The 19,172-nt window shown below is 47.8% G+C and overlaps 1 protein-coding gene across 1 annotated transcript in view; it reads left to right on the top strand.

Annotated features, from left to right (window-relative positions):
• The first annotated feature begins 3,841 nt into the window (after positions 1-3,841).
• Positions 3,842-19,172, top strand: part of DUSP10 (dual specificity phosphatase 10) — a 38,786-nt gene continuing 23,455 nt past the window's right edge. The window contains exons 1-2 of the mRNA XM_007078119.3: positions 3,842-4,341; positions 6,548-7,386. Of these exons, the coding sequence (XP_007078181.1) occupies positions 6,591-7,386 (796 nt within the window). The 5' untranslated portion in view covers positions 3,842-4,341; positions 6,548-6,590. The remainder of the gene's footprint in view (positions 4,342-6,547; positions 7,387-19,172) is intronic.

The raw sequence follows: 19,172 nt of genomic DNA, 5'->3' as shown, positions 1-19,172 counted from the left end.
CAGGTTCTAGAACGGCACTGCCCACAAACCTATGTCAAGTGCATAAGTCTTTTTGAATTTTCTAATAGCTCTATTCGAAGAAGGAAAATAAACAAATACAAAAATAGGGAAAATTAATTTCATCAACATATTTTATTGAACCAAACATATCTGCACAGTTCCACATGTGGTTGATATAAAAATAATTGAGATATTTCACATTTTTACGTGAAATTTTCAAAATCCGGCTTGTATTTTGTTATTTTATTTGTAAAGTTTGTTTGGGAAAGAAGACAGAGAGAGAGAGCATGAGAGAGGGACAGGGAAGGGCAGAAAGAGAGGGAGAGAGAGAGAGAGAGAGAGAGAGAGAGAGAGAATCCCAAGCAGGCTCCATACTCAGCATGGAGCCTGACTTGGGGCTTGATCCCATGAACCATGAGATACTGACCTGAGCCAGAATCAAGAGTTGAAAACTTAGCCAACAGTGTCACCCAGGCACCCTCGGCATTTACTTTAAACGCACAGCACATTTTAATTCCTGTTTGCCACGTCGCCAGTGTTCAGTGGTCTCATGTGGCAAATGGCTACCCTACCGGAAAGCACAGAAGCACAGAATCTTAAATGGCTCGGGCATAGGTCCATCCTATCCATGACTTTACCGGGAAACATCTGCGGGCTCCCCGTTTCCAAACTCATGGAGAGAGACAAGCAGATGGTCCCGCTTGTGTTTCCACGGCCACACCAGATGCTGCGGGAGCCACTCTTCTTCTGGGCCTGGAAAGTGCTGCACAACGTTTCATCAGGCTGGCCTCGGTGACCTCAGCTGCTCGACACCTCACCTTTCTGTCACTCAGCTCATGCTCCACCTCTTGTGGATCCGCTGTCACCTTTACCCTGGGATTTATTACTTCTAAGTTTTCCTTAAGCCTTTCTCTACCTTCATTCTAGTACCTCCAGGAATCCACCTTGACCCGGAGGAGTATTTTGAAAACTCGGCTGTCACACCCATCCCTACCTTCTGCCGTCATCATCTCACACTCATCGCCATTTGAGTGCGCATTAAGGAAGTCGTTTAATTAGTACGTGTTTTTTTTCCCGACGTTATCCATATTATATCTTCTGTGTCAGTCTAAGTCATCTCCATCTTTTGGCTTTAACACATAGTGCTTTGCGCTGAAACAGTATTTTCCTTATGATGTTTGTCGGAACAAAGATATGGCTCAGCATAATCACGTTAGAACACTCAAATACGGCGAAGATGTTTTGCTGTTTCTTTGGTACTAAAACTGAACATTAAGGCTTTGCTGGTTATTTGTGTACGGATCAGGTTCATAGCCATCGACTGGCTGGTATTACAGATAGCGTTCTCACATTTATGACTCAAAACAAAAAATTAAAGGAACACAATCACCTCTGTTTGTACAAAAGAAGCTCAGAAGTGTAACGAGTGAAACAACATCCACCTGTAAACTGTTTCCTACCATTCTATAATTTGAACATAAGCTGTACCTTCAGAGATGCTTAGTTAAAAAAAAAATTACATGTTTGTGTGTGAATGATCTGGTAATTCTTCCATGTTTCATGTTTGATAAATGAGGAGGAATGTTGCCATTTTTCCTAATTTTGCAACTTGGATGGCTTCGATTCTTAGTCAACTAAATTATAATAATCCACTAGTTTGAAACTATAATAAAATAATCATCTCATTAAATGGGTTACATTTGTTTTTGAAGTGACATTCCCCTTCTGGGCCTGTGGGAGAAGCTGTTATAAACTCCTCTGTAATTGTATAAAGCCTACTTTGTTTGGGCTTAGATCGTGAGGCATTAGCAATGAATTCATAATCTAGAGATCACAAGTGCTTTGAAACAGAGGCACCCAGTTATCAGCACAAGTGTTCGGTTCCCCGGCCCCTCCCCACCAGGACTTTTCCTTCTTCCTTCTGGGCTGGGGTATTACCGTTTTACAGATAAACAAATGAACACAGTGACTCTGGATGAACAGACACAACAGATGTGTGTCAGAATCAGGACTTCTATCCAGAACTCTCTGACCCTGAATTAGTGAACGCTTATTCAATAGTCTTCTATGGTTAGGGAAAAGCAAGCTATTAAAGCTCCAAATAGATCCAGGGTAGACCCTCTGGGAACTTCTTCTCTGATGTCTATGGAAATTACCCAAAACCAACTTCCTCAGCCAGGACCTGCTGATCCCCAAGGTGTAAGGACGAACGGGCTTGCCCTAAGTACTCAGTTATCATTAAGGGTGTAGGTGCCTTGGTGTGTGAATGCAGAAGGGTTACACAAAAGATGATCACATGATTTTTTAAGATGATTGTATTCACTTACTGCACGTTGAAACCCTGGAGTGAAAGCTGGACTGTGTATGTGGACGCACCTATGTGAAAAACTATACAGGTATTTTCCCTCCAGAGGAACCCGAAGGGGTTGCTCATAGTAGCTCTTGGAGCACAGCCGGCCATCGTATGGCATCTTCTGATTTCCGATCTGCACTTAAGGCAATTATAAGAATATGTCACCGCCACTTAGCTTACTTAATAGGCCTGGAGCCTGAAGAATGTCTCCAAACACCTTCAAGCTCCTAAGAGAAAAATCATCACCAAATGTCTGCAGTGCTCCTAATGCAATGTCCTCCACTGTAATTATTTCACTCCTTCGCTCCCGTCTGAGACCAGTGAGGGGAACGGAAAAAGCTCTTTTCTCTTTAGGGCTCTGTGACGCAAGGCTCTCCGCAGTCCATTTCGTCATCTCCACCCCTTTTCGCACCCCAAGAAAACCTTCCCGCAGTGGCCCTGATATTTTCCCGACCAGGCGCGAGCCGGCTTCTCGCCCCCCACTCTTTTTCTCCGGACGCGTGCCTGGGCCCGCGACTTTCGCGGGCGGCAAAAGTCTGGAAAACCCAGAGGGTCGGCGCCGCCTCCTCGACGCTCCGCGAGCTGCACGCAATCTGGTTGTTTACTCTCAACTCCAGCTCCTGTCCGCCAGCGGCGGGGTTCCAGCAGCGCCGGGCTGACTGTCCGAGGCTCGCCTGGGGCCTTGCGGGGTGGCGGGGCGGCTGCCCAGGACGCGGGGAGGAGGGCGGCAGGCAAGGCGCGGGGATGCCGCGCGCCGGGCGGCAGACGGGTCCCCGGGGGTGTGGCGAGCGCACTGCGAGCCCGGTCGCGACGCCGGGCCTCGTGGGCGCGCACCCTGTAGCTTCTGGCCTGGACGCAGGCCGCCGCCACCTCTGAGCAGCCCTCCGCAGCGCCGCCTCGGCCGAGCCCCGGGACGCGGGCGGGGGGACGGCGGGGGCGTGACCAGGGCGCAGATGCAGGCGAGCCAGAGGGCGCCGCGCCACCGCCGCGCGGGGTAGCAGCAGGGCAGCCGGAGGGGCAGCGACATCTGCGGGCGGGCGGGCGGGCGGCCGACGCTTCCCGGAGACGCAGAGCCGAGTCGCGCGGCCCGAAGACGCGGGGCGCAGCTCGGCTGGGTGGGCCTCGCTCCCCGGGGCCGGCCCGCCCGCCCTCTCGCCAGCCGCGCCCGCGCCCCGGCCCCCAGCGCGCGGCGGGTGCTCGCGGGCCGCCGCCGAAGCGACGCCCCCGGCAGCGCGCTCACGTCGGTCCCACGGCTGGCGGCTCGGCGACGTCCGTGGCTCTCGGGTTCGCGTTTGTCAAAGCACCTCGAGCGACTCGGAGAACCCGGTTTGCCCACTGGGGACGGTGATTGTTCTTGTTTCTTGCCTGGAGAAAGTTACTCCGACACTTTTGATCTTCCGTCCCGAGTGAGAAGGAAAAGGAAAGCGTGGTCTGCCCACCGGGAGCGGGGGTGCAGGGGGCGGGGGGGGGGGGATCCTGGCAGACGGACCCAGCCAGTTTTAGCCGGAGCGGCGAGTCCAGCCCACTGACACTTCAGCCCCGGAAAGGGTTAACCGCATCCAGCCGGTTCGGTTTACATGTAAATAGAGAGCAGCTGCTCCGCGCGGGCCCCGGCTGGCCCTTTTAAGTTTTTGATTGGTTGCCAATGACATCACCGCCCGTGTTCTAACTCTGAGGACCCGGAGCCGCGTCGGATAAACCCTCCTTAAAGAGACGAGGCCACGCCCCCGGCTCCTCCCCCCAGGCTGCCCATTGGCCGCGGGCCGCTGTGAGGCCGCGGTCGACTTTCTCCGGATCCCTATTGGCCCAACGTGCCGTCGGTCGGCAGCCGGCCCGCCCCCCCAGAACCTTACATTTACAGTGTAGCAAAAGAGAAAGTAACTATGTTGCTGCTGGAGATCAATGAAGCCAAGTGAATGGGGGCTGAATGGGCGAATCCCTAGCTGAAGCGGAGCGCCAGATGGTGGAGGGCTACGCTTATTTATGAAGTAAGTGGAAGTCACCGCGGCTGCTCCCGAGAGCCTGGGAGTGTAAGGCGGTGTGAGTGTGAGTGTGAGTGAGTGTGTGCGATGCGATGCTCACGGGGGAGCCACAGCAGGTGAGGTTAGAGGGTTCCGGCTGTTGGCTCACGCTGCCCTGTGCGTTTACTCTGTCTGCAGTCTAGTTGGGTTTGGAAAGAAGAAAAAATGAGGTTTGTTGGGATGCTTTGCGGCAGTTTTAAATGCCAGGGGCTTGTTCGTGCGCTCTGTTGCGAAGGGGGATAAGCGCCCAGGAGTGGGGAAGTAGCATTCTCGAACGACTTAATTTTCTTTCCAGCCCCTGCCTTGAGGTGGAAGGACGACTAGCAAGGGAGAGGGGGTAGCTCCGTGTTTCGCTGGGAGGTTTCCTGGGCCAGTCTGGATGGTTTCACGGGCAATATATACGCCCGACCCTCTGCTGCAGGGATGCAGATCTCTTTATACACTCCGTGCGCGCGCGTGTGTATGTGTGTGTGTGTGTGTGTGCGCGCGTGTGAGCCGCGCACTCCGTGTGGAGGTGGGGTCCCAGCCTGTGTCTCCGTGAAACACGCTTCTGCGTCCCTCGCAAAGGAAACGGGCTGTTGATCCCGGGACGAGCCCTACCTGGTAACACAATAGCAAAGACTTTCCCAGCTTGGTCCAGCTGGGAAACAGTTATAGCTTCTGGAATAGTACTTGCTCTTCAAAAAAAAAAAAAAAAAAAATACTACGCAAGGGAGGGAGGGAGGAAGAAGAGAGGGAGGGGGGAGGGAAGGGGATGGAACCTTCTCTCCCATCCAAAGGTGGGAGAGAGAAACCTGAGTCGGTGGGGATCTGTGGACGTGTTGGGTGGGTGCCTCTGTGTGTATGCGTGTGCGCGCGCGTGTGGATTCTGCCTGTGACACTTTGGCTCTGTGTCAGAGAATGGTGACGGTCGTGTGTAGAGGGATGATAGATGACATTTTTCCAGCCATCTCTTAAAGTTCCTTTAGGTGAGCGATTCTTGCATGGGGTTTGGTTTCTTTTCTCTGTGCATGTCTAATAGCAGAGGACCCAGAAGGGTCTGGTCAGAGAGTGCCCCTGTGCCCACGAGAAGGAAGGAACTGTTCCTTTGCAGGCGTCCTCTCATGAAACAGGAGGTGGACCTAGCGGGCAACCCTTCCCTGCGCCCTTTAACAGGGACCGGCTAATTGGGAAGTCCTTTCTACGGAGTTCATCCTCTTCAAGGGGCAAGGGTCTATCTGTGGGGGATTGAAATGTCCTCTATGGTGGCTGCCTGCCATTGAGAGAAGCTCTGGGATGCACAGTGTGTGCCAATAGAGAAATGAAGGAGGGAGGAGAGTCGAAGTGGTCCTTTCCTTAAAGGCAGGAGTGGGGGTGGGGGGGGCGATGAGGTCGGCAGCAGAGGAGCAAAGGGTGATGGGTCCGCCAGAGCTGGGGGGTTACAAGACTTGGCTCCTTGGCCCGAGGCTTTGTTTTGGGACATCTTGTTCGTAACAAAAGGGGAAATGCAGATTAATTTATAGGAGACTGACAGGAAACATGGGGGGGGGGGGTTTAATGTGACCGTGCTGTGCCTCTCAAAGGAGTGGGAAGCGAGACTAGCTGCTGTTAAAGAGATTCACGAAGGGGGACACTTTCATTCTGATGTGCAGAAAGTTGCCATCCGCCCCCGATGTATATTTAGCTGCTGTATATTTTGGTGAGCCATGCCAGCGCTCTCGCTCTTGGTCATTGCTTTGCCTTTGCAGCGGGTGAGGGGATGAAATGGAAAGTATGTAAGGGTGGACAAGTGGCTCTTTCTCAGATGGCTCCCCGATGCTTCTGCCCAGGAGATGAGGCCCAGAACAGATGCCTCTGAAGAGCCTTCCTTTCTGTCTTCAGCTTGTCTGAGTCTTCGTGCCTTTGCTGTCTCCGAGGCCGACCTTTGCTGTGGGTCCGCGGAAGGTCGTTCGTCAGCGTTGGTGTAGATGGTCCATGCAGCCGTGGACTTGGTGACCACGTAGGCGGGGGCCCTCAGGTTGACATCCTCTTGGCAGCTCTAAGGACGAGCTCCAGGCTTGGAGAGTGGCGTGGTAGAGGGCCCTTGGGACCCCTTCCCTCAGAGGGAAGCGGAGACCTTGCCCAGGTTTTGGAGCCGACTGCCTTTTGTGTCACGTGACTTTATTCTCTCTTTCCCCCCTCCCCTTCTTTACAGACTGTCTTGAGTTCTTCTTGAATTGCCAGTTTTCAGCCTCCTCATGCCTCCGTCTCCTTTAGACGACAGGTTAGTGGTGGCATTGTCTAGGCCCGTCCGACCTCAGGACCTCAACCTTTGTTTAGACTCAGGCTACCTTGGCCCTGCCGCCCCCGGCAGTAGCAGCCGCCCTCCGGTCATTGCCACCACCGTCGTGTCCCTCAAGGCTGCGAATCTGACGTATATGCCCTCATCCAGCGGCTCTGCCCGCTCCCTGAATTGTGGATGCAGCAGTGCCAGCTGCTGCACTGTGGCAACCTACGACAAGGACAGTCAGGCCCCGACCCAGGCCGTCGCCGCTGCCATCGGAACCTCTACCGCCTGCCCTGCCAGCCAGATGGTCAACAGCAATGAGAACGCAGGCCCTTTAAGTCCGTCAGGTGGGGTGGGAAGCCCTGTGTCAGGGACCCCCAAGCAGCTAGCCAGCATCAAAATAATCTACCCCAATGACCTGGCGAAGAAGATGGCCAAAGGCAGCAAGAGCCACCTGCCGAGCCAGGGCCCCGTCATCATTGACTGCAGGCCCTTCATGGAGTACAACAAGAGTCACATCCAAGGAGCTGTCCACATTAACTGTGCCGACAAGATCAGCCGGCGGCGACTGCAGCAGGGCAAGATCACTGTCTTAGACTTGATTTCCTGTAGGGAAGGCAAGGACTCTTTCAAGAGGATCTTTTCCAAAGAAATTATAGTTTATGATGAGAATACCAATGAGCCGAGCCGAGTGATGCCCTCCCAGCCTCTTCACATAGTCCTCGAGTCCCTGAAGAGAGAAGGCAAAGAGCCTCTGGTGTTGAAAGGTAATGCCCTCCCTGCCCCCTTCCCCAGCGCAGTCCTGGTCAGCCTGGGTCCAGTGCGGGTTCGGTCTTAGAAGTTCCGGCAGCCTCCTTACCCTGGCGACCCGAGGCCAAGCCAGACTTTCTTCTTCTCGTCTTCCCTTCTTTGCCCTTCGTTGTTCTGGTAAGAGTGAGAAAAGCCCAGTAACACAGAACTGGAAGCCAGAAGCCCTGGGTTCTAGTCTCGATTCAGCCGCTCAGTTGCGTGGTGCAAGCATCTCACCTCTCTGAGACTGTTTTCTCATCTTTCTAAAGAGGGGCTTTGTGCCACCAGATGGTTTCTCAAGTCCTAACTGGGCTGGTAGCACCATTCCAGTCAATAACCAGCTGGAAAGGTATTGTCTCTCAGATTTAACCCAAGTTGATGGAACGGAGGCAGCAGCAACTATGGTGAACTACAAGTAAACCTACAGGTACCGGTTCTTTTGGTGGGGAAGCTTCTTCCTCACCTCTCTGGCCAGCTGGGCTTTTAGGTGGTTTATAAAGTGACCTTCAAGAAGGGCAGAGACCCTTATTATAAGGCCCCACAGAAAGCGTTAAGTGTAGCCAAAACAGGCATTCTTCTGCCAAAGCTCCAGGGGGACAGAGACATTTTTATGAAATACCTCCCCAGCCCGTTGTTCTTTCTGGCCTCACCTGGCAACTGTTGGCATCATGGCTTCTTCCAGGATGGAGTGGTGGGTCACTTGCCCACGTACCCTGGATGCGTAATAACTGTGAGGTCAGCGTTGCTGAGCCCTGGCAGGAAGAGTTAGTTACCCACTCTTTCCTGAGCTCCTTTTCACCCAGGGTTGCCGAACCCAGCAGGGGAGCCCTCATCTGGGATCTTTCCCGGTTGCTCCTCCTTGGCGTCCGATATTGTCCTTTGGGGCACTACGCACTGCTGTGCGTCTTCGGTGTCTTCTGTCCTTTGGTGATCGTGAGAGACAGTCATCCTCTCTCTTTTCTTCTCTTGTATTTAGAGCTAAGGTATACGGTTTCTGGGCCACATCACCACCAAGTCTCCTGAAGTGTGTTGACCAAAGGCATTGCTGGGTTCCTTTAAATACCTTCCATATTTCACTTGCAGCAGGCCACTGGGACGAGCAAGTCGGTTGTTCTGTCTTTGTGTGACAGTTCCGCCATTCTCCTTGTCTTCCCAGTGACGCATTCTGCCTTTTCTTAAGTAGTGTTGTTGGAAATACGGTTCTGAATGGCTCTGATATTGTCCCCCGATCCCATCCTCTCCTGAGCTCCTCAAGCTTGCTGTCATTGTGCTCCCACAAAGGCACAACTTTTCTTAGGGTCGGTGGGGTCTGGTGGGAAGGAGAACATAATGGAGGTCACATCCAGAGAGTTTCAGCAGGGCCCAGACTTTTTTGTTGTGGTTGATGGGTTTTCTCAGGGTTACGGATATATTCAGATTTCCTCTGTGGAGGAAAATCTGTGTATTTTATCGTTCCCTATTCTGGTTTGGTTGACTTTGAGTAATTCCCAGTAGGCTCACCCAGCTAGTGTTCTCTCACCACGGTCATGGCTTGTCTTGTCTTTTTTCAGGTGGGAAAAAATACGACCTACAAATTTCCCATTTGTAATAGTGGGGAGCAAAGAGAGGGGCTAGCCGGTGGTCGTGCGGGGCATCTCTTTGCTCGCGTAGAGGAGATGTTGTTAAGAGACAGTAGACCTTTTATGTCTGTATGATCTGAGGGCAGGCATCAAACAATAGAAATGAAGATGACCCTGACCTTGAACACTTGGGTGATTAGGAGGAGTTGTAGATCCTACCCTCTCGTTTGCAGCGGACACTGTTGTGTTTGGGGGTCGCTTGTCGATCGCTGGAAAATGAGTCTCCTGGGTGCTATGATGAAAGTGGGGTTCCTCTCTGGTGGATGCAGCTTGAGAGTCCAAGCAGCCTGGGCTTGTTCCTCGGTGTCACTGAGTAAGACTGCCTCAGTGGGGCGGGGCCGGACATGCTGCTGACCTCACCACTGGGCACCCTGGGCGGCCGCCCCGAGGGCTCGTCATTTTCGGGTTGGTGAGACACAGCGGCGGTCGACCTGGAAGACGCGCTGGTGGTAGAGGTTGGATTATTTGTAGTTTTGGGGGCTTTTTCTTCAAGAATCTGGGAAGTTGGTTGAAAATACATAGTTTAGGAGCAAAAGGGCGTGTAATCTCATTAATTTATTATTGTCGTCATTACCGTTTTGGTCTCTTTTGGGGGAACGGCTTAACATTGGGACCAAGATGGGAAAGAAAGGAAAGCGATCGTGATGAGAACCCCCCGCCTTTACCTACGCTTTCATCTGGGTAAATAAACCAAAGGTTAATCCCGTAGCACCACTGAGGTGAAGAATGGGGTGGGCCTCTCGCAGAAGCGCATGGCCAGCAACTTCTCCCAAGTTCTCGAGTGGGTCAAGCCGACCACTCTGGTCTGGGTTCTCTGCTGGGGTTCATTCTACTAACCCCTCCCTTGGTGATGTAAGATTTTATTTTAGCGAGGTGGGAGCGGTACCATTTTGGAATGAGCGATTTTTGCAGGGAAGCTATGGGGGTGAAGGTGGTTGGAAGTCTAAGGCGGAAACTTCTGGGGCCTCATTAATTTCTCTTCAGAGATTTCGGTACAATCTTGGGTAATTTATGGCTGGCCCAACTGATTCTCCGGGTTGTGTTTGTAAACACTGGTTGCTACCCTTCCTGTCCAAGTTTTATGTCCCCCTATTTCAATGACATGTTCTCCATTTTTGGTGCTATCAAATAGAGTGGCTGCTCAGTTACCATTTTAGTAATGCTGTGTCAGGTTGGGAAGAAACCGATCAGAGGCGCAGAAGCCCCTGGGATTAAGTTACTGTTCTAATTTACAGTCCCCTCCCTGTGGTGACCTATGTCTGAATCTATGTTTTATTCTCAGCTTCCGAAGAATAAATGGCATCAGACCATGAGCTTCTGCTCATCCTGGTGAAAATGATCCAAACGAATAAATATGTAGGGATTTGCAAAGTCTCTGAAAGGGCCACAATCTGTTTCACCCCAAGTTGCTTTTTGGTATAATTTCTAACCAAACGGAGTAAGAAGACTAGACCGTTCCGGTCCCTTCCTTAATGGGAGCTACCGCCTTTGTCATGGTGTTTATAGGGTACCCTTACTTTTCAGGAAAGCTGGATTCAGGGAACTATTTTATTACCGATAGGCCTATGTTGGAAAGGATAGTCTATGGCTTTGCTCCTCTCGAAAGACGGTGTGTGCCTTTAAAACTTTAGTAACGATTTTCAAATAGATAGAAAAGTAGTCAAGAGGTTAACGAGCACCCACATGCCTATCACCTAGAGTAAACAGTTGTCACTATTTTCCCAGTTGGCTCTCTTTTCCTTTTTCGGTTGCTGAAATATTTCCTAGCATAGACCATAATGTATTCAAATATGTTTCACGTTGGAACTCAGTGTCTTAGCCTTGAGAAGGCTGGGGATATTTTATAGTCTAGCGTGGACAACATTTGCACTCCTAAAACCTTCAGGGTCTTGTGACCATTTTTGAGAGTTTTTCAAACTCAGAATTCCACTCTGGCTAGGTAGCTCTCAGGTCTGTGGAGAAGCGAGTGGGGGAGGGGGCTCTAGGCACTTCCTTGGGGGTCTGTAGGGCCCATGCCCATACTTGCTCTGTGCTGTCAGGATACAAAGACTGACCGACTGCCTCGGTCCCCCACAGGCCTGCTGCCCTGGCTACAGGTGTTGAGTGGGGAGCAGGGGAAGAGAGGAAATCACGTCAGGAAGGCTGATCCATAAGGAAGATTTGATAACATAGAGAGTTAGATTGTTATACCATAAAACCTTCCATCATGATTCCTGAGGAATGAACAACATAGATTGCACATTTTTCCATAATCACAAAGGATTCTGAAGTTAACACTTCTGGGCAATACTGAGTTTGACAACAAAATAAACGTCTGTGCTTGGAAATCAGGGACCCTGTGACAATATTCTATTCCTGCTTTGTTTTGGGGGGGAACAAACAGGCTTCCTCTTGTCTCTCAGGGTGTTAGGAGGATTTTTTTTTAAGATATGTGAAATCAAGACATACCTACATGCACGAACTTACCGTTGTTATTCTGAACCTCCGCTTACCATCCAAATGTGCCGAACGTTTGCCTTGTAGCAAATGGTGGAGACATTCAGGCGGGATTTGGGATCCGGTCTGTCTGAAGCTAGTCTTGGTCCCCTCTTACCGGCCATGCGCCCTTGGGCAAATTGCTTAATCCCTTACTTCCTTAGTTTCTGCACTTATAAAAGAGGATATAACAGTAGCTAGCTCATAGTGTTAGATTAGGAATCGAATGAATTCATGTGTGCAAACTGTCTAGACCGGTTTTCATATGTGGTAAGCATTCAGTAAATGTGGCTTCACATTGTTATTACTATTGGTTGGGGAGAAATGGTGGTGCCAGTAAAAAGGCAGTCTGTGCTCCTTTGGCAAAGGAGTGCAAATAGCAAACTAGATATAACAGAGAGGGAGAGAGAGAGAGAGAGAGAGAGAGAGAGAGAGAGAGAGAGAGACTGTGTGTGTGTGTGTGTGTGTGTGTGTGTGTGTGTGCGCGCGTGTGTGTGTGTGGTGTTATGGCCTAAAAATAACTTGGTGACTGTTACCTAATTTAAGTAGCATACGATTGGAGTGCCAAATAATTATAAAAACATGTTAGGTCAAGAGGCCAGGGTTATTTGGGCATATCCTAGAGTTATTTATTTGTAGGGGAATCTGTAAAAATGTGATGATAAATCTGTCCAACTAGCATCCCATAACTAAATGATGAAAGTATAAAACCATTAAGCATCGCTTTTTCTGGCCTCTCGGGCTGATTTATTTTTGGAAGAAGGATTGTAGTCTGACTATAAAAGGGTAGGTGGAAGGAGGGGGGGAATGTGCTTCATTTTCAAAGGTTCTCAAAGCTTTGAGTTGTGAGGAGATGGCATGTGAAGGAAAGGCGGGGAATCGTGGGAAGGCCTGTTCTTGAAGCGAGACCTGGGTCTTTGCTCTCAACTGGTTCACGGTTGCCTGTATTTTGAGCTCTTGGATATCCTGTCCTTCTTCCTAATTAAGATGTAAGTGAAAGGATGTAAGTGAGTTCCCCGCCCCCCATCCCTGTCCTTGCTTTATCTGTTCCCCATTCACTGTGTGCTCAGCAAAGTGTGGTTTAGCCCACTTACACCTGAGCTCAGTTCTAGGCTTTTCTATTGACCAACTGTGGGTGTCCTTAGGGAGCTCAGGTCACCTCCCAGAGCCCCGGTTGTTTCTCTGCTGTGAAACAGGAGTAATTCCAACATCACAGGATGAACTGAGACAGCGGAAATCAAGTGCCTGGTGCATGGCTCTCAATCAAGCAGCCCCTGGGCCCTGTTCCCCTACCCCTGTGCCCTTGCAGATCCTCTGAGGTTAGACACTGGTCACTGGGGAGGATGGCAAGTTGCTCTAAGCACGGTACTATGGGAGCATGTTAAATATCAACCACTTATCCTTACCAATTCAGATCAGTTAAGTTAACCATCTGGCTTGTCAAGGACAAGTTCAAGAAACTCCTTTCCTGGCAGTAGTAGATCATGATTTTAGATTAGAAAAAGGAGGGTAAGGGGAGGGAGTTTTGACAAAATCACAGGAGCAGAAAAACTCTGCACAGCCTAGGTGTGAGCCTTTGACCAGGAGCAGACCCACTCCTCACTCCGTAGGCTCAGCATTGCCACCAGCCAGGCCCTCCTGCCCCAGTCTGGGGGAGCAGTTTGGGCATAAAAATGTGTCGATTTGCAGTGCTTTGGCGATTTAACTCAAGTAGGTAGGCAAAGATACACTCCACATTAGGGAGAGAAATTCTGAACCCAGGAGAGGTCTTCTCATGTTCTTTGAGCTCAAGATCCCAGTTTTTAGAACAGGAAGGGACTTTAGACGACCCCTAGTCCCACAGTCGTCCCTGCAGGCTGCCCAGTGGAATCCACTGGGGTGATTTAAAACCTGCAATGCTCTGTTCCCACCTCTGGAGATCCTGGTTAAATTGGTCTGGGGTACAGCCTGTGCATAACACTTCCCTGGTGATTCTGACGTGCAGGAAAGTGTGAGAACCATTGATCTAGTCCAGTCTCATTATGCAGTTACTGAAATGGGGCCTAGAGAGATTTAACTTGCCCAAGGTCACATGCATGATTAATTTTAGAGCCTTGGTCCTCAGTGCTAAAATAGGTCTTGCCAGGTTGGTAGAGTGTGTGTGTGTGTGTGTGTGTGGTTACCTAATGATAACAGGATCTACTGTATAGCTTACAAATATGAAGTAACATTTAATCATTCATTTTTCCTATTGATACCATTTTTGTTGAATTTTGAGATTTCAGTCTAGAACTATAGGGACCTAAGTCTAAGCTCTTTTGAAAACCAGCAGCTCATGGGCCCGATATTTGCCTGGGTCCTAGATTAATAGGTCAAATATTGACATTGACTTAAACCCATCTTCTAGGGAACTTAATGGTTTATGAAAGAGCTGGAAAACATGTATCAAAATGCACCCTTGTCCCAAAGTATCTCAGGTTTCTAGGGACTTTTTGATGTGTTGGTCTCCATGGATATACAGCCCGTGGGTAGAGGAGATGCATTCATTTATTCAACAAATATTACTGAATGCCTTCTATGTGCTGGGCACTAATTTTTGAGCTGCGGAATCTGTAGCTGTAACCCTCAAAATCTAAATGCTAGCATGGGAGAATATACAGACCAGGCCAGTATATTCCAGATCCTTTCTACCTTGAAGATCATGCACCTGTCTGTTTTCTTCATCCTCTCGTGCTACACAATCTTGTTTAGGGAGCAGTTCATCTTTAGAAATGCCATTCTCCTGGGAAGTACATGTTTGTGAAGCATTTGGCATTTTTCTCCTTTATTTCTCCTTTGCAAGATAAAGTCTGGCCTTTTCTAAGCACATCTTCATGGGCCAACAGGATTTCTTTCTAAGACTTGATCCAAAAAGAAATGACTTTTTAAAAAAATGTGTTGGTTTTTAATGGAAAAGGGAATATGCACTCTCTCTCTGCCTTAGGAGCTCAGGGCTGACAGGCCTTCTCCAAGCATTAGAGTGGAACTTTGTAATTTGGACCTAATTTTGGACATGTTGCTGATAGGAATGGACTGGTGTTTATTTTTTCCTGTATGCTCTTGACGAAAAGAGGGCATGCTAAGCAAACAAGCATTGTAAATGATATTTCAAAGACAAGGTTTTAGCCTGCTCAGGGAAAAAAAAAGAAGATGAAGATGAAGATGAAGAAGAAGAAGAAGAAGAAGAAGAAGAAGAAGAAGAAGAAGAAGTAGAAGAAGAAGAAGAAGAAGAAGTTTGCAAGTACAATTAAAAACCACTCTAAGAGGCAGGGCTGGGGTAAAAACACAAGTCTCTGTCATTTCAAAGCCTGCGTTATTTCCCCTAAACCATATGGGTCCCTCTTGGGCAAATGTTCATTGGCTGCGTTTCCATATACTATTTACTCTTCATTCATATTGTATGACCTTACTAATTCAGAAAAATTGGAGGGAAGAGAAAATGACGAGTATGAATCACAGCCTGAATTTTGCCGTACATTTTCGAAATGTACATTTTATATTGAAGTTGATGTGTGTTTTCTAATTATGACGTCTTTAACTCTTGAGATGTTTTCATCCATAAGCCAAGAGGAAGATAATAATATCTTTTTTTTCTAGCATGTGCCTCATCTCATCTATTACTTATAAGTGTATACACACACATACACACACACACACACATATATATATATATATATATTTATACACACACACACATACACACACACACACTTTCCAATCTTTCACCCCAGCAAGACCCCTATTTTATATGTAAATGAAAGGGAAAAAACCTTGAGCCTCTGCTCTTGGAGAAGGAAATGAGCCACACAGCCTGGTACTTACATATAAGATAAAGGCTGTGACCCCAAGCCCTGCCTCTGGCAAAGGGGAACATCACTAACAGGAAGAAAAGAGTTTATGGATTCATCAAATTATCTGCATTGCCTTTGAGGTTTTATTTGCAGTGAAGGCCTACATATATATATATATATATGTATATATATATATATATATATATATTTTTTTTTTTTTTTTTTTAAATTCACCTTCTAAGACTCGAATTTCATGGAAAACAAAACAAGGCCGAACATCCTCAGGGCTCCACCAAAGGGTTTCATCTTCTTTGTCTCACCACCCCAACAAGACCCCCGTGGGGCATCTGTTGCCAAATTTCTCCACCAGGTAAATAGATAAAGCTGTCTGGTCCAGGGGTAACGCCCAGCTGGTGTCCCCTTTGAGGCACATCCACTCCTCAGCTCATAATGGGAGCTCAGCTCACCTTCTGTGGTGTCCCCAGGTGATGAGGCAATCACCTCTTTGCGTCAGAACATCAGTAGCTACTTCTTTAATACTTCATATTTATTCTATGGAAGGAATCATCCCACATAGTTTGAATCACGGCCCCAAGGTCCACAACCACTGGGCTAAATATCTGCAGCTGTTGCTACTGGCAGGTGAAAAGAAAACACAGATTGGGAGGTGCATAAGGAGAGGCAGTGGAGAAAAGGGGACACGACAGTATGAGGACAGAGGGTACCTTCAGGGTTATGGTGACAGGATCATCCAGGACCTGGACTTGAGTCCTGGGTTCTAGTGTTTAAGACAGTGAATTGTTGTCATTAGTTATTAGAGCATCTGCTTCCCTCTTATGAGAGGAAGTCTAGACGCAAACTTCTAAGAGGGGGGCTTCTTTGGAGGGATAGGGGACATTTTCTTGGGACTTGTATTTCTAGTCTTATTAAAATAGCACATTTTTATGATAAGACTTTATAAGGATGGTTTTATGGTTCCCATGAAGTGATATTTTAATCTGACCGCAGAACACCATTTAATCACATATAACTACCCTGGGTCTGGCCAATCTATCATCCCTGAAATTAAAAAAAAAAAAAAAAGATTTTCCCGATAGTCTGGGACAAAAATTAAGAGCTCTTGAATGCTTTCTGTGTGCTGGGCATCAGGCCGTCCTTTCTGTGTCTTATTTCTTTCTCAGAGCAGCTTCATCAGAGCGGTTTCAGATCCCCAGTTTTACAGATGCAGAATCTGAGGAACAGATTCAATATTTTCTCCCATGTTATTGACCAGTGAGCTGGCGAACAAGAACAGAAACCCAGTTCTTACAATGTTGGGGCCCAAGTTCCTTCCAAGCTGGCCACATGCTTAATTATCAGGGAGCATGTATCTCATTCCCAGTGGTCGCCTTAACTGTGTTTTATTCTCTGATGCGCCCTAAGTTATATTTTACCTCCTCATCCCCTCTATTTGCTTGTATATCCTCAATTGAAAATGCTACTGGTGAGAATATTGGCCCCCTCTGTGTCCTCAGAGAAGAGCCGTCTTCTCCGTGACCTCACCCTGGGTTCTATCTCAGCTTTTGGCAACTTCAAACTTTTTAAGCTTGAAGCTTTTTAAGGAGTAACAGATTGATTAAAGAAACTTTGAAAACCGCAACAATTATCTCCAACATTATGCGATGTTTATTGCCTACCAGACTCTGTGCTTGAAGCATTATAGCTCATGATAACACTCCAGTTTCTATACGAGTGCCTGAGACCCAGAGAGGCCCAGGCACCTGTCCAAGGTCATTGGACTGCGAGAGCCTGGGCACAACACTGTTGGGTTTCTGTCAATGGGGAGAACTTTAGGATACCTGTAGATGTGAGGGTGATGTTCTTTCTGCAAGTATTAATCTATTCACTTTCTAGAGTGGAATTAGAGCAGGAAGAAAGACGGGGACAAAGTTAGATCTAGGAAGTAAGAAGGAATAGATGATACACTATCTGATACGAGGTGTGTATAAAATGAGATAATGTGTGATGACAGCCCAAAGACCCTAACGTATCCATTATCCATTCTGTTAGTGTGAATAATAAACATTAACTATAGATTTCCCTCCCCCCCCACCCCCTGCCCTGAATTGTGTGAAGAAGGAACTTCTAGTAGGTTCTCCTTATCCTTTGGGAAAGCTAATTCTCTGGGATAAGGGAACAGAGTTCTTACCAAACTATTTACTTTTTATTCTTTTTCCCCTCTGCTTTCTTTCTCCTTTCTTATCTTTCTTCTTCCCTTCTACAGCCTAAGTGTACAAACACAGCTCAGATAATCAGGGAGTGTGGCAGGGACGGACCCTGGAAAAAGCATAACTGACACCCTTGAAGGCTAGCAGAATGGCCCCCTGGGAACCTGGGCCGGAAGCATCATTCATTCAGGTGGTACTACTGAGCATTTGTTCCAACTATCCCATTTTACCGATGGGGACGCTGATTATTTACCCAAAAGCATCTAAGTAACTGGTCGCAGAACTGGTATAGGATTCGTGTTTCCTAACTCTAGTTCAGTAACAAATTATTTATTATTATTTAAAGTTTATTTATTTATTTTTAGAGAGAGAGGGTAGAGGGGCAGAGAGAGAAGGAGAGACAGAATCCCAAGCAGGCTCTGCACTGTCAGCATGGACCCAACGCAGGGCTCTGTCCCACAAACTGAGAGACCGTCATGACCTGAGCTGAAATCAACAGTCAGACACTTAACCTACTGAGCCACCCCCCCAGGTGCCCCGTGATTTTTTTTTTAACCCCAGTGGGAATGTAATCCTTTGGTTTGTATCTGAGTTGTTATTAAATATGAAAATCTCAGGGGTTCAAGTGTTTGGCCAGATCACTCCATGTTTTCGTTCCCTTTCCCTTTGCAGTGACTTGGTAGCTGACTTCTCAATGAGTTGGTCCGCTGATCTGTATTTGTAGGCACTGTTCTTTTTCAGAATTTATATCTCTTCCAGCAGGCAGAGTGTAGAATGGAGGTTGACAGCACAGGTCCCACGGCCAGGCTGGCTGAGTTGGAAATCTGACTTGGCCACCTATTAGAAGCATGCACTCGAGCACATTAAATGCGGTGTGCCTCAGTTTTCTTATCCATGGAATGGGGAGGGCAAGGACACTTTCCTCGTGGAATTAATGGAGGATTAAATTAGATAATACATGTACAGGTGCTTTGAACAGTGCCAGACATATAATGACTAGCATTTATTAAAAAGGTTTCATGATTATAATATCAAATACCCACAAATAATTCATCATTAGCCACTTGTGTCCAGGGGATACAGGAGTGCTATAATTCAGAAAAATGACATTGCCACTGGTACAATATAAATAGAAACGACTCTCTGTTGCTTCGTTTAAAGGTTTGAGACAACCCAGTGTTTCTGGTGGGGTGGATAGATACCTACATCGTATTTTTTTCTGAATCAGTGCCATCCTGGAAAATTATATACTATTTCTATGTAAGGAAATCTTACAAAATTAAGTCTTAGCAGAGACTCAATTGTATACCCATTGTTGGAATATCAAGGACGTTTTAGAAAGGAGAAAACAGATCATCTACTAATCTCCCTGACCGGCCTAGTTTCATTTTTATATCTTCTCTTCATTCTTTACCCATATATGTGCATATTTTGCAGCATTTCTCGTATAGAAACTGAAATTCATTTTCCCTTTATATCGTGTGTCTTTTTGATTCCTGTATTGGCCATCAGATTTTCTTTTCATGTTGTAACATGTCTTATTTTATGGATGCCTCACGTTGTACTTAACTAATTTGCCTATTAATGAGGTTAAGGTTATCTCCAAATTTTCGGTATTATAAGAGAAATCTCTTAGGAGACTCCCTTGCCTGGA

This window comes from Panthera tigris, chromosome F3 (assembly GCF_018350195.1).
Source record: "Panthera tigris isolate Pti1 chromosome F3, P.tigris_Pti1_mat1.1, whole genome shotgun sequence".
Taxonomy (NCBI): domain Eukaryota; kingdom Metazoa; phylum Chordata; class Mammalia; order Carnivora; family Felidae; genus Panthera; species Panthera tigris.
This window is presented reverse-complemented; position numbering and strand designations above follow the sequence as displayed.